At 37.8% G+C, this 21,967-nt stretch overlaps 1 protein-coding gene across 1 annotated transcript in view; it reads right to left on the bottom strand.

Annotated features, from left to right (window-relative positions):
* The window catches only part of DOCK10 (dedicator of cytokinesis 10), a 364,408-nt gene that overhangs the window by 160,331 nt on the left and 182,110 nt on the right, over positions 1-21,967 (bottom strand). Inside the window, 1 exon segment of the mRNA XM_020975484.2 lies at positions 3,560-3,642. Coding sequence (XP_020831143.1) covers positions 3,560-3,642 — 83 coding nt within the window.

The following is a 21,967-nucleotide window of genomic DNA, read 5'->3' as shown; positions in this document are numbered from 1 at the left end:
TTGCTGCAAGGACACCATTCTCAAGACAAACCACTTCCTAGTATATAAACTATTTTTAGAAAAGGGAAGTTTTCCTCTGGTGAAAAAAGCTCAGCTTTGCAGTTGCTGCTGTAGATGCCATGTGGCAAAACTGAATGAGGAAGCTTGACGTAAAAGAAAAAAAAAGAGAAACTAACTTATGGAATGTGGTCACTCATAATGGCTCACTTACATTTACTGTGTACCAGGGACCTACCTAGCATTAGCTAATGTGAGGTTAGACACAGGGTGATGAAAAGAGTTCAGGGTTGCATTTCTTTTTTAATGGTTAGAGATTTAGCCACGTTCATTTTTGATGCTTTGAACAGTGGCTTGTAGAATGGAAGACAAATGTCTCTCAATCCATACTGTTGAAACTGTAAGAGACTGAGTAATCTTTTAAAAACTGGATATGTTCTAGTGATCAGAGAGAGAATGGCTTTTGGTTCAGTTACATTCATAGAACTTCCTCTAAAAGACAGAAGGTTCAATTTTCATTCTTTTTACATGTTCCAGGAACCTCTATAGTAAGAGGAACATTTTTCTAAGGAGAATCAATCCATCAACAGACATTTCTTAAGCATCAGTCATGTGCCAGGTACAGTATGAGGTGCTAAAAATAAAAAGATAAAAATGAAACAGTCCCTGTCATCAAGGAGCTTACATTTTATCAGAAGAAACAACAGGTACCTATATGAGATGAAGGGGATGGTTAGTGAGCACTCTGTCCTTCCAGGACACACAACCTGCCCTACCTGGTGCTATTAGTAGACATAAAATGCACAAAATAAATAAAACAGGGAATATATAAAAAATAAATATAAGGTCAATAGAACCTGTTTCACAAGGGAAAGAGACTAACAGCTGAGGGACTCTGGAAGGATTGAAGATAGGTTGTTGTACTTGGGCTGAGCTTTGAAGAAAGCTAGGGATTCTAAAAGGCTCAAGTGAAGAGAAAATGCTTTTCAGGCACGGGTAACAGTCTATGCAAAAGCCTGGAGATGGGAGATTGTTACGTGTGAGGAACAGCCAGTAGGCTGATTTGGTTGGATAGTAGACTGTGAGAGGAAGTAATGAGTCTGAAAAAGCAGGCCAGAGTCAAATGATTACAAGTATTTTAAATGTCAGACAGATGAGTTTACAGTTGAACCTAAAGTCAAGAGGGAGCTATTGATGTTTCTTGAGCAGGGGAATGATACAGTCAAACCTATACTTTAGGAATATCACTTAGACAGTTACATGGGAGACAGACAGGAAAACGGAAAAATTTGAGACAGAGAGAATCTTTATGAGGTAATTATAATAGTAAAGACAAAAAACTTTTGGAGAAAAAAAAACCCCTCACACATTTTCTTTGAAGTCTTAGTCTTTTTCCTTCCTACTATTTAGAAATAAAGAAAATATGGAACAAAAGGGGTTATCTGGTTATGACAGGACTCCAATACTATAGTTCCTCATTCATCAACTGATGATTGCTTCAAACTTTTCCAAAGCAAAGGCCCCTAAATGGGCGCCCTGCTTCTGTTGTTTCAAAATATAGAAACCAATAAAAATCATGGGGGGACAAAAACAGGGACATGACATGTCAGTGTTCTTTCTGCTACAGGTCTGGAAGATGTTTTCCAAGCCCTTACAGAAGGTGAGCTGGCATCTCAATACTCGTTCAGTTATAAACAACAGTTATTCATTCATCTGCACAAAAGTCCAAATATGAAAGAATGACAATAGCAGGAAGACTTGTCCTTAGATAATTTCTGATTTCCAAAAGAAAGAGATGAGAGGAATGAAATGAGTGATAACTACCACTACTATCATCATCTTCATCATCACCATAACAACTATCACCATCATCATCATCATTATCACCATATCACCATAATTATTATCATCATTGTCATTACCATCAATATCATCATCTTCATCACCACCATCATAACCATCACCACCATCATCACCATCACTATCACCATACCACCATAATTATCATCATCATTATCATTACCATCAATATCATCAATCTTCATCACCACCATCATAACCATCACCACCATCATCATTATCATTATCACCATATCACCATAATTATTATCATCATTATCATTACCATCAATATCATCAATCTTCATCACCACCGTAATAACCATCACCACCATCATCATCATCACTATCACCATATCACCATAATTATTATCATCATTATCATTACCATCAATATCATCAATCTTCATCACCACCATCATAACCATCACCACCATCATCATCATCATTATCACCATATCACCATAATTATTATCATCATTATCATTACCATCAATATCATCATCTTCACACCACCATCATCATCATCACTATCACCATATCACCATAATTATTATCATCATTATCATTACCATCAATATCATCATCTTCATCACCACCATCATAACCATCACCACCATTATCATCATCACTATCACCATATCACCATAATTATTATCATTATCATTACCATCAATATCATCATCTTCATCACCACCATCATAACCATCACCACCATCATCATCATCACTATCACCATATCACCATAATTATTATCATCATTATCATTACCATCAATATCATCATCTTCATCACCACCATAATAACCATCACCAGTGTCATCATCATCATTATCACTATATCACCATAATTATTATCATCATTATCATTACTATCATCATCATTACCATCAATATCATCATCATCTTCATCATCACCATAATCACCACCATCATCACCATCATTCTTGCTGAAGGTTATACAACTAGGAAGAGGCAGAACCAGGATTCAAACCCATCTTTTCTGACTGCAAATCCAGGGTGCTTTTCAATGCCTCATACTCTAGCTTTGTAGAATAAATTATGTAGATTTTCCTAATTGCTTTCTTTCTCAAGGTAATGAAATTATTATAGGACCTGAGTTTTAATCACAACTCTGCTACTTACTACCTGTGTAACCTTGAATAAGTCACATAGCCTCTCTAGGCCTCAGTTTCCCTATCTGTAAAATGCGAGATTGGATTATATGACCACTGAATGACTCCACAAGTGAAGCTGGCTTGCCCTGTTTGCTGTCTTGGGATATTAATTGTGCTAGCTACTGATGTCATTTGATTAACATTTGCTATCCCAGGACAGAAAAAAGGTAGAATAGCAGAATCTGAATGTTGCTTGGAGGTGTCCCAGGAAATCTCTGATGCCAGTTTTGCATTCTTGACTCTTGTTTATCTGACAGTGAGAGCTTAGATGAGGGGTGTGAAACAAGAATCAGAATCTCCAACTGAAAGGTCACACAGAAGTTCACTCACAATTTTCTCATGCCTTCACCTGATGGATTTCAGGGAAGAAGGTGGAAGAAGCAAACCTGAATATATCACCATCGTTGTTAATCACTTAAGGAACTGAAGTTCTTTGAATTTACCTGATCCTGGCTCCACACATACACAAAAAGAGACCACACCTCAAATCACGAGTAGGAATTAAGGCTTGAAAGGACAAAAACAGGAATTGAAAAAGGCTCTTACTGTGGCAAATGTCGAATGTCTCCAGAATATTTTTCATATTTGTAGTTCACTACATACCACTGGGAATTGTAAAATCGGCAAGCCTAAAAGAAAAGAAAAATAATTTATTATTTTTTTCAGATGAAGTAGAAAAAACACAGCAAGAGGGACCAAGTCTGTTTACACTGGATCCTTCATCATTCTGGTGATGGTGGCATATTTATTGGGTTGGACAGTCCTTTGGGTGATCACAGGCAGCTAAGGGGTACAGAGAATAGAATGTAGAACCACTAGGCCTGAATTCTCCCCCTCCCCAAATGCCTGTAGTACCCATAAAATAACAAATGATTATTCCCCTCTTAATAATAATGGCTAACATTTATGTAACGCTCACTATGTGCCAGGCAGTGTGCTAAGTGATTTATAATTATTATATCATTTGATCCTCATAACAACCATGGCAGATAGATGCTATTATTTTCCTTATTTTACAGATGAAGAAAGTGAGGCAAAGAGAGGTTAAGTCATTTGCCCAAGGTTAGCCAGTGTCTGAGGCCAGATTTGAAACCCAGTCTTCCTGACTCTAGGCCTGGCATTCTTTCTACTGACACATAGTTTTTTTGAAATTCCTGAAAGTGCACATTGCAGCAGTATCTAGAGTGCAGGGCTTGGAGTCTTAAAGACCTGAGTTCAAATTTGACCTCAGACTCTTACTAGCTATGTCACCCTAGGTGAGTCACTTAACCACTATTTGCCTCAGTTTCCTCAGCTGTAAAATGTAGGATAATAATAGTACCTACCTTGTGGGGAATAAATGAGATAACATGTAAAGCATTTTTTGCACCATGAATCACTGTATAAGTGCTTGCTATTATTGTTGTTATTATCATAAATATTATTATAGATTTAGGGCTGGAAAATATCTTAGAGATCATTTAGTTCACAACACTCTCCCCCTCCCTTCACTTCTCACATATTTTACCATCAAGGCAACTGAGTCCAAGGAGTTAAGTGACTTGTCTAAGACCACAAGGTAGTATATAGTAGAAATGATTTCAATTTCTCTGGCTACAACACCAATATGTCTTCTTTACTTAGGAATTTTTGATATTTCCCATCAAAAATCCAGTCAGCCTCCTTCACAAATACCTGCATTTTTTGACAAGTATCATTTAGATTATTTATTCAATTTCCCCATGTCAGGGAAGGGCTAATTTAATCACCCCTGAATCATCCCAGATATACAAATGCATAATCTGGCCTCAGAGATAGTTATTCACCAATCTTCCTTGTCTGTTCTTTCCATTACTTAAGAGCAATTAGTTATGAATGGTTGTATAAATCTCCCATTTTTATCTCATTCTTTTTGTTCTGACCTCAGTGACTAACTCTTGTTCTTTTTGTAGCATTCGCTTTACATAAATATAGTCATTCAGCTTCCCTATTGTCTTATAAAGTGATATGCAGTTCTCTTAATGTTTTTTTCTTGACTTTACCCAAAAGGAGGTCATAAAAAAGAGAAGAGAAAAATAGATTTAGGAAAAACTCCAAGTTTAATAGATTAAATCAAATAGTTTAATAGAATAATAATGTTATATACACTGTTAATTTATATTCTAATTAGAGAACTTGGATTAATCAATAAATGTTTATTAAACCCCTAAATGAAAAGTCAACACTGAATACTTGCTAATAGAAAGGTTGGTCAGCTAATGTCAACATTAACTGGTAATGGCTCTTAAAATAAGCAAAAAAAAAAAATGGAGGATTGCAGTGTGTGAAGATCTATGCAGAAGAAGAAGGGGACACCAAATTAAAAAAAAGTCTTATATACCACATCTCAAAAGTATTTGCAATTTAGAGTGGAGGATCTAGGTTCAGATCTTAGCCCTACCATCTAGACTCATTTTCTAGAGCCTATGAAACCTTGGACAAATTGCTTAATCTTTCTGAGCCTCATTCACCTCATCTGTACAATGAAAAGGTGAGACTAGGTGATCTCTTTACTCCTTACTGGCTTGAAACTTATGAACCTATTATAGAGCTTTTACAAAGAGATGAGAATTTTTTTTTTCTTTCCAGTCAATGCCAACAAAATGTTTTGCTGAGATAGAGGGAAGGAGACAAATACCCAGAATACAGAGTAGACTTTATTTAGAATGGAGGGTCAGAATAACCTCTCTGGAACTAATGAAGAAAGGGATAACTGGGATGAGAAGAACCTTCTGGGACCCCCAAATCTACAGACCTCTCAGGCAGTCAGCACACAATTGAGAAACTGAGGCGACTTGGTGAGAAAAGGAAATTGGAGCTCAATGAAGAGAGAAAAAAGAATCATTGTAATGACCAATGGTAGAGAACAGATTCTACAATATACTTCTCTCTTTTCAGAGTTAGGGGACTAGAAGAACAGTCTGTGACATACACGGTCACATATGTTTTTTCCATCGGTTGGCTTTTCTTAACTTTTTCTTTGTAATAAAGGAAAGTACACTGGTTGGGGCTTGGTATGTTGAGAAATGATTGGTATTTTAAAAAAAGGGAGATAATAGAAAAAACATTTTTAAAAGAGAGGAGTAAGACAGGGTGAGAGAAGAGAGACAGAAAGACATGCATATAGAAGAAAAAAGGATAGAAGGATGGGATAGAAAAAAAGGTGTAGAGATTGGTACGCTTGGAGGAAACAAAAAGAAAGTGTAGGGAGTCATAATGCAATCAGTAAGATGTAATGTTGAGCATGTCAATCTCTCTGGACCTCAGTTTCTTCATCTGTAAAAAGGGGAGATAGACAAATGATGTGTGGAGTGTCTTCCAGCTGTATAGCATGTAACTAGATATTCAGAATTTGTTAGTTAAACAAAACTGGGCCCACTCTGTGCAATTATGTGGCTGTTTTTTTTTTTTGGTTACTCGTTAGAGGAAGCCTCATTGAAAAACTGAAGGTCTTTCAGGGCCTCAGGGTCACAGTTATGAATATCAGTCCTCATTGCCCAGGACAGAATGAGTAGGACTCAGAGCTGAATTTTCAATGACTGCCATCCACCTCCCTCAAGACACACTGTCAACATTGGTTTATTTAATACCAGATTTGACCCTCTTTTCTTGTGATTTGCATCTTATTCTTAAAACTGGAGCTCTGGAAGGAAAAAAAAATCTGTTTTATTAATTGTTCTCTGGTTAATCTAGGTTTATTTTGACTATCTTAGAGGAAACCCAGAATGCTTTCCAAAAACCATAAACATTTCTCTTTCCCAGTTATGGCATTTGGAAAATGCTATGCTTAGAAGCTTACTCTCTGTTCTTTGTCACAGCCCACATGCTCTCAATAAGAGGATCATTAAATGCTATTCTAATTAAGACAACAGCTCCTCTTTGTCCAGAAACCAAGTTGACCCTGCCCATTATAAATTCATGGTCTTAGGCCACCCCTCTGTTCTAATTTCTTCAAGGAAATTGTTATCTGCCTTCCTCAGATGTTTTGACTTCACAGGCTGTACTTCATCCCAGCTGGTTTAGATCATCAGCTTCTTTTTTTTTGGGGGGGGAGCAATCAGGGTTAAGTGACTTGCCCAGGGTCACACAACTAGTAAGTGTCTGAGGGCAGGTTTGAACTCAGGACCCCCTGACTCCAAGGCCTGTGCTCTATCTACTCCTCCATCAGCTTCTTTCTAAAGTTTCTCTCCAGCATTGGTGAAACTCCAGTCCGTTTCAGTGAGAAGAAGAGAACATGAGTGAACATGACTTTTCTAGGCATTTCTTCTCGAGCAGAGAAGCCTCCAACTTCACATTTCCAATGTGGGTAGCTCTGCAAGGATGTGCTGGGGCCAGCTTGAACTAGTTCTCCCCCTTCCCCCACTTAATAGTATTTTTTTTTAAAGGCAATTGGGGTTAAATGACTTGCCCAGGGTCACACAGCTAGTAAGTGTCAAGATTTGGTGTGAGGCTGGATTTGAACTCAGGTCCTTCTGACTTCAGGGCTGGTGCTCTATCCACTGTGCCACCTAGCTGCCCCTCACTTAACAGTATTTTATTTTTTCCAATTACATGTAAAGGCAGTTTTCGATATTCACTTTTATAAATTTTGAGTTCCAATTTTTTTTCCTCCCTCCGCTTCCCTCTTCCCAAGACAGCAAGCAATATGATATAGGCGATGCTTGTATTAAACATATTTCCACATTATTCATGTTGTGAAAGAAGAATCAGAACAAAAGGGAAAAACCACAAGAAAGAAAAAACAACAAAACAACAAAAAAGAGAGAAAACAATATGCTTTAATCTACATTCAGATTCCAAGGTTCTTTCTTGGACGTGGACAGCATTATCCATTATGAGTCTTTTGGAATTGTCTTAGATCATTGTATTGCTGAGAAGAGCTAAGTCTATCAAAGTCGATCATTGCACAATGTTGCTGTCACTGTGTTCAGTGTTCTCCTGGTTCTGCTCACTTCACTCAGCATCAATTGAGCTAGTTCTCAACAGCTGATTGTTAAAGTTTTAGTACGTGCATTTATTTGTACCCTGGGCATGAGACAAATGCCACAGATAAAGCCTTGATCTATTGTTGTGATGATCATCTAGATTTAAGGAAGTGATGAAGAAAGTAGTAATAGTGTTGATTAAAGTGTGGCATAGTCCTTTTTCCCCCCATCAGAGTTGGTTGTTAAACATTTGCCAGTATACCCTTGCTTTGTAAGTTACAGAAGAGGCAGAATAGAAGAAAGAAAATACAAATGGATTTGAAAACCTGGGTTTAAATCCTAGCTTTTTGATTTACCACCAGTGTAACTTTGGGCCAGTTACTTCACTTTTCTATCCCTCTGTTTCTCTATAGGGGGCCAATGAACAGCCTCGGACTAGATGACCTATAAGACCTTTTATAGCTCCAAGTTTATGAGCTTATCATAGATCTTAATCTATGAGAAAAGATGTAGGAAAAAGTAAGGATGTGAAGAGCTTTAAATTCTAAAAAAAATTCCCAAAGTAAGGCTCTAAGAACAGAAATTGCAGGTCAGTTGCCTATATGCATCAATGGAAGGACTTTCCAGACAGATATAACCTAAAAAAATTAAGGATAGGAACCAGTATAGATGAAGTCCACTAAACCATGAAGACTTTAGAGTTAGCTCTGGTAACCTTAGATTCTGAGCTTCCTATAGATGTGGGCCCAAGCTTGAAAGAGGCCAAGGTTCCCAGAGTTAGAACCTGAAATAATTTCATCTAGTCTCATTCATTCTAGTCTTCAACTAGAACTCACTAGATCAAATCAAATCTCAAAAGTATTCATGAAACACTTACTATGTAGTGTGCACTATACCAGGTGCTGGGGACAAAAAGAAAGATCCAAACAATGCCTGTCCTCAAAAGCTTACATTCTAATGCAGAAGATAGCATGTACATAACTAGACCTATACAAAATTTATGTAGAATAGAGGGAAGGTTATCTCAGAAAGGAAGACACTAGGAGATGGGGGCACCAGAAAAGACCTCATTAGAGATGAAGGTAGCCCTGTAAGGTAGGAGTAGAAGGTGAGGATTCCAGCATTTCAGTCACAAAGGACAAAGGTACAGAGAGACAAGGGGTGGAAGGTCAGGTTGGAGGAATTCCTCATAGGCCAGCATTGCTGGGTCACAGATTGAGTGGAGGGGAGTAAAGTAAACTGGAAAGGTAGGAAGGCACCAGGTTATAAAGAGCTTTAAATGCTAAATATAAAACATATTATTAAGCAATTAGGTAGCACAGCAGACAGAGCATTGGACTTTGAATCAAGAAAGGACTGAGTTCAAACCCTACCTCAGACATTTAGTAGCTATGTGACTCTTGGCAAGTCATTTAATAGCTCCGTGTCTCAGTTTCTTAATTTGTCAAAATGGTTTAATAATAGTGCCTACTTCACAGGGTTGTTGTGGGGATCAAATGAATTAATATATGTAAAGTGCTTTGCAAACCGTAAAGAACTATATATATATATATATATATATATATATATATATATATATATGTATATATATATATATGTTTGCTGTTATTATTATTAATGTTATTATTATTTTATCCTGGAAGTATTAGAAGCCACTGATATTTACTGAATAGTCGGGGAGGATATGGTCAGAATTGTGCTTTAGGAAAATCTCTTTGGTGGCTGAATGGAAAATATGAATCAGGGTGACGAAAGATTTCAGGAGCATGGAGACTAATTAGAACAGTATGACAAGGTAAGAAGTAATGAGGCATTGAACCTAGGGATATAGCTGTGTGACTAGACAGAAGGGGTCATATACCAGAGAGGTTGTGAAGTTAGAAACAACAGTGAGGAAACAGGCTGACAGTTGAATTGACTCCCCTGTGGTCATACCTATGTTAAGTATCAGAGACAGGATCTGAACCCAGAGTACTGCATCTGCCCTCTGAATCTTGCATTTCCAGTTTCCACACAGATGGCAACAGTACTGGGAGTTTCAATTTCATCCCCAGAGAGACAAGTCTTTTAAAACAGAACATGCCAAATATAACACGAACCTTGACACGTAATACATACTTAATAAATATGTGCTGGATGAATGAATCTTTTATTATACAGTTTAATATTTTAATGCCATAACTTTTCCTTTAGAAAAGAGGAAAGATGATAACCATGGAAGCAGCTGAAAAAATAAAACATTTCAGAATAGAGTAGAAAAATTAAAAGGACTTAAAAAAAAACAACACACAACTTCAAACCAAAACCCTAGAAGGGCATATTTCCAAAAGAGGCTATACACATTAAGGGTGAATGATCCTTCAATTGTTCTTTTGTATTTTCTAAAAGGCATAGTTTATGATTACTTAGTTTGATGGCAAAGATTATTAATTATTACAAGAATCAAAGTTTGAAAGATTGCCTGACAGGATCAAGAAATATGAATTACTTAATGTTACTTTGTAAAGGAACAGCAGGATTAGAGAGATAGATTAGATAGGAGCATGAAAGGATATGTTATAAATCTAACAAAAGAAGCTTATAGTTGCACCTTGGAGGTATATGCTGGAAATCATTTGTCTGAGTGCCAATGTATTTCAGATCAGATTCTGTTGCCAAGTGTCTCACAAGGAAAAGGATACTTGGTATTTAGTAATACTTAAAATGGTAGAAACACTTAACAAAGAGAGAAACCTAGCCAAAAATGAGCAATGAAGATTTAAATTGTTGAAAATGAATTGTAAGTGGTTTACTAGCAAACATACATAGCAAACAAATATACTAACAGACATACATATAAAAATAATGCTTTGAAGGAAATGAGCTAGCTGACTCCTATTTGGGATGAATCTATGAAGAGTTGTAGTCCAGTCCTTAGGGGGTAATATTTCTATCAGAAATGACTTACAGTTTGACAAATCTATACAGCTGATTTCCAATGTGCCATTATATACTTATTTGTTTATTGCCTTTACAAAGTCCTACACCAATGCTTTATAATAAAACTAATAGCTAACATTTACATAATACTTTAAGATTGGCAAAGTGCTTTACATAGATTCTCATTTGGCCCTCACACCAACTCTGTGACGTAGGTGTTATTATGCCCATTTTACAGGTGAGAAAACTAGTACTGATAGAGGTTCAGTGATTTGCTTAGCTATTAAGTCTATGATCGAATTTGAACTCAGTTTTGACTCTAAGTCTGGTGTTCCATCTACCATACTCCATTTTCTCTCATTCATCATAGTACAGTCAGTCAATAAACAATTATTAAGTGCCTACTCTGTGGCACGCTGGGCAGGTAGGTGTCACCGTGTGCTCAAATCTGGCCTCAGACACTTATTAGCTGTGTGACCCTGGGCAAGTCACTTAAGCCTGTTTGCCTCAGTTTCCTCATCTGAAAAATGAGCTGGAGAAGGAAATGGTGAATGACTCCAGTATTTTTGCTACAAAAACCCCAAATGGGATCAAGAAGAGTTGGACACAACTGAAAAATGACTGAACAACAATGAAACAACGTGCTAAGCTAACCACTAGAAATACAAAGAAAGGAAAAGACAGCACCTGATCTCAAGGAGTTCACTGTTTAACTGGGGAGATAAGATGCAAACAACTACGTACAAACGACCTACAAACGGATAAATTGGAGACAAGTAATAGAGAGAAAGCACTAGTATTAAAAGGAGCATTGGAAAAGTCTTCCTACAGAAGGTTAGCTGGGACTTTAAAGAAAGTAGGGAAGCCAAGAGGCAGAGATGAGGAGGGAGAGTGTTGTAGGCATTGGGGACAGCCAGCGAAAATGCCCAGAGGTGGACGTAGGGTGTTTTGTTTGAGAAACTGAGACCAGTGTCACTGGATCTCTGAGTACCTTGGGGAAAGTCAGAGGGTGTAAGGTATAAGAAAACTGGAAACATGGAAGGGAAGACAGGTTATAAAGGGCTTTAAATACTAAACAAAGGATTTTTATTTAATCCTGAAGGTAATAGGGAGCCACTGAAGTTTATGGAGTAAGTGAGTAACATGGTTGGACCTGTGCTTTAGGAAAATGACTTTAGTGGGTAAATGGAAAATGGAATGGGGAGAAACTTGAGGCAGGCAGACTTCCCCTGCCGGGTATTGCAATAGTCCGGGTGGGAGGTAACGAGGGTCTGCACCAGAGGGGAAGAAGTGTCAGAGGAGAAAAGGAGGCATATGTCAAATATAAAGGTAATATTGAAGTGTTCTTAGGCTCTCCAAGGCTATTCTAGTGGGACTTTAGCTCCAACAGTTCCAAACAATCTGCAAAGCCTTTGGGTATTGCTCTTACTAGTAATGGTCCATATGCCTGGTATCCAAGGACTAGCCTAGTAAGATGTAAAGAAGCTCATTGTCACTAATGATTTGTTTCATTTTTTTTCAGTCATTCAAAACAAGAACTTAAATAAAAAGTTCAAAACTTAAAACACCAAATAAAATGAAGATTTCCATATATGAAGCAGAATAGAAAAAGAGACATATATTAAACTGCAAATCTGTACTATATAAAGTTTACCTTTTCCTTTTAAAGCTAGCCCACATTTAAAAAATATTTCAATCTTTCTTCCTCTCTTACTCCATCCATTCCTTCTTCCCTTCTTTCCTTCCTTCCCACTTTCCCTCCCTCCCTTCTTCCTTCTCTGTCTCCCTCCCTCCTTCCTTCCTTCATTCTCTTCTTTCTCCTTTTCTTCTCTCCCCTTCCCTTTTGTTCTCTCCCTCTTCCTCCCTCTTTTTCTTCCTCTAAGGCAGCTGGTAGTGCAATGGATAGAGTGCTGGAACTGGACTCAGGAGAAACTGAGATGAAATCTGACCTCAGATGTTTACTACTTTGTGTCACCCTGGGCAAGTCACTTACACTCTCTTTACCTCAGTCTCCTCAACTGTAAAATGGTGAAAATAATAGTACCTACCTCACAGGGTTGTTATGAAGATCAAGTGAGATAATATTTGTAAAGCACTTAGCACAGTACCTGGCACCCAGCAGTTGCTATATAAATTTTTATTTTCTCCTCCCATCCCCCACCTCAGACTCCAGCAACTCTATCTCTGGTAGTGGTAGACCTGGGAGAAAGGATATGTAAAGTCTAGTGACTTTAAGAGCATAGTTCTAAATTGCTCTCTTCTCTCTTAAAAAAAAAAGTATTTACTTTAAGGATCTGAGATTTTGTTGGTATAGGTGATTTATCTGTCTACATGAGATCACAACCCCCTACAGTTTGGGAAGACTGTCTTGAAAAAGTCCTATGACCTAAGCATATCAGGTCATTAGCTTCTCCATTCTGGTCCTGAGATAATAAACATACTACTCCCAAAGACTTTCTATTTTGGAAGGACCTATCAGAATTTGTAGCCACTTTATGACCTTCAGGAACCAAGGGTTATTTTCATTTCTCAGAGACATTAGACTTAGACTTTTCATTTTTAGGTAATAACTTTATAATGACTCATCCAGGAATTCAAACCTGAAGTGGAAACTGGTTTAAGTTGTCTCCCCTGCCCCCTGCCCCTTAGAACAGTGATCTACGTTCCCATTTAAAAATCTTCATTCTACCCAGATTTAAACTGAAATGCAATTCAGCTTTCAACATATTAAACTCCTGAAGCTATCTGAGCCACAATGGGCTTCATTCAATTCAACCACTTTCAGTCACGTCTGAATCTGACTTAGGAATATCCCCCACCCCTGACCCTCCAGTCATTTTCTTGGCTAGATTTCATGAGGAATTTTTCAGAGCAGCTGAATAATTGACTGAGCTGAGACACACTGATAATCCTGGGATCCTCCTTCCTCATTTATGGAATCAAATTGGGCTTACAATTCATTGTGATTAAGTTCTTTGGTTCAAACTAAGAAAGGTTTTCCTCATTCCTACACTTCACAAGTCTCTGGCTTGTACATCTGTGTTTTCATTCACTCATTGCCAAACATTGTACAACTGTTTTCACTATGGAGAAGAGAAAGCTGATTTAGAAACTGCACTGCTTCAAGTCTGGAGGCTTAAGTATTCATTTGAGGAGCTGCGTGTGTGGAGAACCCCATCGTGGGGAGGGGGGTGTGAATGGAATTTATGGATGGAAATCGAAGTTTTCCCCAGCTCTGATAATGAAAACAGGTCAAGGGATTTCTTTTCAACTTTCTTATCCATGTTTTCCAGGTACACTTTATTCTAATATGAATTGGAAAGAAAAAAATGAGGTTCAGACTCTTCCATTTGAATAATGCTCCCATTGTGGGAGAATCTATACTCTTGTAACATATAAACATCTTCCAAGCAGCAAAAATTTGGATGTTGGATTGGAAGTCCTATCTGTCCTACCTGTGTGACCTTGCAAATCATTTAACTTATCCAAGGTTATCCCTCTAGTTCTTAATTTAATGATCCCATGACCATTGATAAATCATAATCCAATTCTAAAAAATAAGCACATCCTTTAAAAATAAAAATCGTTAGCTTTATAACAAAGTTTCATTTTTAATACAGCATGATCAAAATGAGAAATCTCCCAAACAGAATCCCAAAGAATGAATTTACCTCCAAATTATGAGTTTTTTTGAAAAAAAAATCAGCAAAAAACCCACTAACAAACAAAAACATTAGCTGATAAAGCATTTTCTGAAGCAAGGAGACAGCTAGTGTTAAGTCTGTGGAAAATATACCAGGATTCTCAATTGGTAATGAGTATGCCAGGCTTCTTTTATGGGCTAGGAGTCGTATAGGGAAGGAACAATACTGAATGGGAGTTTCTGTGGTCTGAGTTTTGGCCAAATAAGTTTTCTGTGCATCTGGGCTAAAGGAAATGGATGCTTGCATAGGATCGCCTTTTTTGGCCTCATCATGAATGTCAGCATCAGTACAAGATGAGCACAATTAGCCCCACTCCCACACCCTAAATTTGTACTTGATTCCTTTATTGTTTGGGCCTACGTAAGAAAAAGGAAGCCTTTATGAAAAGTCCCCGTTCCAATTTCTGTAGTGTTTTCATGGTGGTTTATTTTACAAATGACATCTGATCACTCGGTACAAGGAGCCCTGAACAAAAGCTTGTTGGTTAACATGAAGCCTTCTTTATTTTGATGTGTGTAATAAATTGCCTAGAGTAACACAGAATGCTGGCTTAATTGTTTACATTGCAAAAATTGCAAACATTCCTCGCGTTTCCTTAAGTCGTCACAAATCACTTCTAATCACAAGAAGCTTCTTCAGACACTTTAAAGGGATATTATCCAACGTGGAAAATAAAACAAACATAAAAGCCTTCTGGCCAATTCCACCTGCAACTCCCTTCAATATGTTTAGTCCTCATCTTGTTAAATGATGGGTTACTTCTCAGTATTAAGAAAGCCATTTGGTGTCTGATAATGAGTAAATGTACAAGCCAGAGATGCATTAAACTGAGAAAATTTTGAGAACATAGTAATAGAAATACTCAAAATCATGGCAGAGATATGTCAGTGATGATAATATTGAGAAAATAATTCTAATCACGTAATGGAATATGCCAGAGAAAGAGGCAGCTATTGTACTCTTGATGATTAATTACTTCCTGGGATATGCGTAAAGGGATTATTATTATTAACCAACAGGAAATACAAGCAAATATCCTTTGGTACAACTTAGCCCATTAGAATTCCAGTTAAACTTTTTCATCTAGACATTCCTTCATAAAAATCACCCTCCAGGGACTCTTTCTGCCTCAGTCCATCCTCCACATGGCTACCAAATCCCTGAAGTCTGACAATGCTACTCCTCTTTTCAGCAAACCCAATGGCTTCCTATTATCTTCAGGGTCAAATAAATGACTTTCTTGGCATTTAATGGCTTTCTGAACCATTACCCATCCTACCTTCCCTGCCTTATGATATTTTTCTCCTTTGTTGTTCTTCAGTCAGGCCTAACTCTTCATGACACCATTTGGGGTTTTCTTGGTAAAGATACTGGAGTGATTTTCCATTTTCTTCTCTAGCTCATTTTACGGATGACGAACTGAGGCAAGCAGGGTTAAGTGGCTTGCCTAGAGTTACACATTTAGTAAGTGTCTGAGGCCAGATTTGAACTTAGGAAGATGAGCCTTCCTGATTCCAAACCAAGTACTTTACACTGTGCCACCTAGCAGCCCTACTCTTCTGTAGTCTACCCATACTAGTTAGCTCTGCCACTTTTCACACATGACATTCCATCTTATATCTACTTAGCCCTGCAGTCACTCTTTACCTCTTTCTCTTAGAATCCCTAATTTCTTTCAAAGCTGAACTCAAATGTACCTCCTACAATAGGCCTTTTCTTATCTCTCAGCTTTATAGCTAGCCCCGATAAGTTATCTTATATTTATCTTGCATATATTTAATATAGACTTAAATACATACATGCTATTTCCTGTAGTTGGTTGTAGGCTTCTTGAGGGCAAGGACTGCTCCATTTTTGGACTTGTTTCATCAGTGCCTACCACAGTGTCTGACACATAATAAGTGCTTAATAAATGCTTGTTGATTGAATAATGTATAGACCTAGATGGCCATATCACTGTTCTGCTTCAAATCTCCATTAGCCTAGCAAAATCCATGGCATGTCATTCCAAGTGTTCTATAATATGGCACTTCCTTTCTGTTCTAGTCTCATCTCACACTCTCTACATCTCATCCCCTTTACAAACTGACTCCAGCCACACATACACACAAACTTTTTATCACACTCCTGGCTGTTAACTTAAATGTCATTCATTTTACTCTTCACTGGATGACTTTCTATCCATTCTTTGAAGCCTAACTCAAAAGGGACATTGCCCATAGACCCTTTGCTGATTCCATAGCCCCATAGCACTCTACTTGAACCTTTAGGAAATGTACCTATGATCTATTATTTATTACTGTACTAATATGTGAATCAGAACACCATATGGGAATTTAAGATCCATAGAAATAAGGATGCATCTTATTACCTAAGTTTTGTACAACACACAGTAGGCACTTCATGATTTTGGTGAATTAGTAGCATGATTTATAGCAGAAAGATTAGTGGTCTTAGAGACAGAGGATCTGGTTTATAATCCTGGTCCTGCTCTATAATAGTAATAGGAACTCATATTTCTATAGCTCCTAAAGGTTTACAAAAGGCTTTCCATCCATGATCTCATTTGACTCTCTCAACAACTTTATCATCAATCCTGCTGATAGAGGGTCACCTTTTATAGGTATTTCCTTCTTAGTTAAATAAATGGCTTTTTACTGAAGTTCACATATATGAACCAGTCACTAGAAAGCCATGGCCTATGGATAGGAAAGACATTGATAGCAAGCTGTTGCTGTCTGGATTAACTAACAAATATTTGTGCGTTTGTCTTTGTTTGTTTTTTATGTAAGGCAATTGGGCTTAAGACTTGCCCAGGGTCGCACAGCTAGAAAGTGTCAAGTATCTGGTCTGAGACCAGATTTGAATTCAGGTCCTTCTGACTCCAAGGCCGGCACACTATCCACTGTGCCACCTAGCTGCCCCCGGAGGTTTGTCTTTGGCAAGTGTTTAAACAAGTTAAAGGGGTTAGGGCCCCTTTTAATCTATTAGACATAGGAATCAATAAAAGTGATAAGGGAGAAGGGGCAAATGTCACAAAAAGTAATTGCTATTAAGTTCTCAGAGGCAGCTAGGTTGGCACAGTAAATAGAGCACTGGGCCTGGACTCAGGAAGACCTGAGTTCAAATTTGACTTCAGGCAATTACTGGCTGTGTGGCCCTGGGCAAGTCACTAAATCTTTGTTCACCTCAGTTTCCTCATCTGTAAAATAGGGATAATAATAGCACCTGTATGCCAGGTTGTTGTGAGAACAAAAGGAGGTAATATTTATCAAGTGCTTTGGAAACTTTAAACTGGCTATACTGATTCATGGCTCTACCAACAATGCAGGACTGCCTATCTCTCCACAATCCCTGCAACATTGACTATTTGGCTGTAAAATGCTTGCATTGTTTGAATTCATCCCGCATCTTCTATGGCTCAGGGATTCAAACAGAAGTGAGAATGCTCTCTAAAGGCATGTTGACATTTTAAAGTTAGGCTTTTATTTACTGTGTGTTGGAGCAAATTTTTTCAGTAGGAGGGAAGAATCTTCCAAACATATGGAAGTCAAAGAGAAAGTGGTGACAGTACGGATACAGTCAGAAGACAGATTCAAATCTCACCTAGAACTTTAGTAGCTATGTAAGCTTTCAAATGTAAAACAGGGATCTGAATAATGACAACACTACCTCCCTCATGGCTTTGCATATATCAGAGTGTTATTTAAATGTGAGATAGCGTTATTAAACAAAGATTTACTCTACATATTCATCTTCAAGGGTATGTTTATAAAGGAATTGCTGGCTTAATCTTAGCTGTAAAGTTTCTTGTTATACTGTGATTTAGTTATGTTGTGGTATCAAAGTCTTGCTGGCTCTGAGCAAAGACCAACGACCAATCTTTTAAAGAATTTCCAGAAGGAGGACACGGATCTTTAACCTGGACCTGCAGAGGGTTTGTAGATAGACATAAGACACTTGGAAACTTCAATGTTGTGATAATTGTATTTCAATATAATTGATTTCCTTTGCCATTTTGTGTGTTTCATTTTATGCATTTAAAATAATATTCTGACTTTTTGTTTTTTTTTTCTATTTACGTTGTTTAATCATCATTTAGTTTTCCTGGCTCTGCTTCCTTCTCTCTGTATCAGTTCATGTAGATCTTTCCATGTTTCTCTTTATTTGTCTCATTTGTCATTTCTTATAGGAGAATAAGATACTATTACATTCATATACCATAATTTTTCCATCCATTCTCTATCTGATAGGCATCTGCTTTGTTTCTAATTCTTTGCTATCACAAAAAACTGCTGCTATAAATATTTCGGTGTATTTCGGGATTTTCTTCTTATCAGTACCCTTCTAGGAGTAAAAGCCTAGTAAATGGGATTTCTGGGTGAACAGGTATAGACATTACAGTTATTTTATTTGTATAATTGCAAATTGCTTTTTAAAATGATTGTACTTATTCACAGGTCCAACAACAGTACGTGAGTATGTCCATCTTCTTGCAATCCCTCTGACATGGACTATTCTGTTGCAGTCATAAGGAATGAGCATGGTTCCAAAGAAGAGATATGAGAAAACATCTCCATTCCACCCCTTTGCAGAGACAGGAGGTCCATAAGTGTTTTACATTGTATATATTTTCATACTTTTTTGGTGCATCACAATAGTTACACTGATTTTTTTCTTTCTTTCTTTTTTAAAAACAAATTGTTACATGGGATAATTCTTTGGGAGGTGGAGGAAGAGGGATATTGGGGGAAACCATGCTATTGTGAAAAAAAGAAAAGACCTCAATAAAAACTTATTTAGAAAAATAGTGTTCTGAGAAGGGGTCCATTGGCTTCATCAGACTCTCCAAGTGTTCCATCACACACACACACACACACACACACACACACATACAAAGGTTAAAAACTCTTACTCTAACACAGAAGGCAGGATATTAACTACAAAGAAGGAGGCTGTCAAGGGATAGCTTCATTTGTACTTCAGACTCTGTGCTCAATTTTTCACTTAAGAATTTAAAACTGGGCCTATAGTAATGTAAGAGGAAGCTACTGGCCTCCCCCTCCTTCTCTCTCCTTCTATGTCCCCAATTAAGGATTTAGTTGTAAATTTTTCCTGAGAACAGTGCCTGTTATATGATAGGCACTAATAAATGCTTGTTTATTCATTGATTGACTGATTGGTAGTATTGGATTTCCAAAGCTCCCACACAATTTCCCTTCTGACTATAGGGATGATTTAGTATGCATGGCAAGAATGATTACATAATTTCTAGCTTTGGAAGAGTCATTTAACTGACCTCCAGATGCTTCCTCCCTGACCTACCAGCAGTGGCTGAATGTGAGACTTTCTTTGCCTCCTTTCATTGGATCCGGAGGTTACCCCCTAAATTCTTCTGCCATGGAAGAGTAAGTCTGGATACTGGTTTTATTCTCTCTCCTTGTCTCCCTGGCAAAAAGTAGGTACTTTAAAAATGGTTGTTGATTGATTGTTGATTTAGTTGGCTGTTACCTTCCTACTATTGACTTGTGCCTTAAAACAAGGAGTTTTAAAAATAACCACCCTATTTGGCCTGTTCCTGGCTTATGTCTGCCTGCTAACTAGTCCTTGCTATTTCAGGGTGGTTAGGTCCAGGATTCCTGTCTTCTTGATTCCATCTCATGTCTTTATCCCATTAATCCATCTCCCTTCAGGAGATTTAGTGAGTCAGAATCAAATCAAGGGAGGCTCCCTTGAAGGAGCCTCCAAGGTCATCTGGTCTACCCTACACCTACACTTCCCTAAAAAGTGGTCATGGAATGGTTTGAAAGCCTTCATGAAGTGGAGCCCACTGCTTCCTCATGCAGCCCACCATAATTGTCATAGCTCTGATGGGATATTTTTTTTCTTTAATTGGAGTAGAAATCTGCCTTTCTGCAACTGCCATCCTTGGTTCTAATTCTGCCTTTGAGGGCAAGGCAGAATGAATTGAACCCTTCTTTCATATTTATGGCCTGAAAGGACCATTGAGGACCCAGAATCCAAACCCTTTATTTTACAAAAGGAGGAAATAAAGGTCTAGAGGCATTAAATGACTTGTCCAAAGGTCACAGAAGTACCAACTGGCAGAGCCAGGATATGAAACTGGGTCCTGATTCTAAAACATACTTTCCATTGGGCCATACCCTGTCAAACTTGACCTCCACTTGAGTCTGGACACAGGAAACACTACATAGTCATTGGACGTTCATCCTTTCAATGGTTTTAAATACCGCTGAATTCCCTGAAAGTGGTAGGTCAGTGGCAGAATCCAATTTCTTATGTGTTTATAGCTTTATCTTTACCTTATGCTTCAAATGGCTGATTAAATAATAATGATAACAACTATAGCATTTTACAGCACTTTAAGGTTTGCAAAGCACTTTAGATAATAGCATTTTATAGCACTTTAAGGTTTGCAAAGCTCTTTACATATATTATTTCATGCAATCCGGTGAGGTAAGTGCTATTATCTTCACCGTATAGATGAGGGAACTGAGGGCCAGAGAGGCTAGTAAGTATCTGAGGCAAGATTTGAACTCAGATTTTCCTGACTCCTAGTTCTGTGCTCTATCTACTGTTGCAATATGCATTTTCAGGGACTTCAGAGGAACTATGGTGACTGGGGAGAATAGTCATTTGTTATTTTATTACACCAGAAGTATTTTTTGGGGGGTGGGGGTTAATTCAGCCTTAGTGGTCCCCAGGCACAGTGGTTCTACATTCAAGGGCTCAATACATGTTGATTCCTCATTTCGATTTGCCGAGTAAAACCAAACCAAAAGCTCAGTTTTAATTAGAGAGTGGAGCTTCCTGCCTTATATATTCCCTTTGTGTATATTAAAATGAAGATTTTGCTGCACAAACCCTGTGTATGAAGTATGCAACCTATTTATAGGTCCCTTTGATACTACCCCAGGGGGAGGAGGTGGTGCTGTCTCAACATAGAAAAAAAAGCAAATAAAAAACACACATGGGGATGTTTTGTAGATGTTAATTTTATACCATTTATGAGCTCCAGATAATGAGAGCCCTTCCCATTTCTCATTTCTAACGGGCCGTTATGCTGTTTCTGCATTCACTTTCCCTACCACAGAAAAAGTCTAAAGTTAATGATGCAAAACAAAAGTAGAAAGGTTAACATATTTGCTTCTGTATTGGCAACAGCATCTGAAGAAGGACATTGGCAAATTGAAATATATTTCAGCAACTGGGACAGGGAGTGGTCCAGAGACCATGTCACATGAGGCGTGGTTGAAAAAAGTTGGGGATCTTTAGTTTTTTCCTATAATTAGGACCTTCTGGCAGTTGACCATGCTTCTCCCATTCTGTAATGCATTTACTTCCGAAGGATCTGTCATTGGTCCTCT

The sequence above is a fragment of the Phascolarctos cinereus genome, unplaced genomic scaffold (assembly GCF_003287225.1).
Source record: "Phascolarctos cinereus isolate Bilbo 61053 unplaced genomic scaffold, phaCin_HiC Scaffold_7;HRSCAF=346, whole genome shotgun sequence".
NCBI lineage: Eukaryota > Metazoa > Chordata > Mammalia > Diprotodontia > Phascolarctidae > Phascolarctos > Phascolarctos cinereus.
The sequence above is the reverse complement of the archived record's forward strand: the minus strand, read 5'-3'. Positions and strand labels throughout refer to the sequence as shown.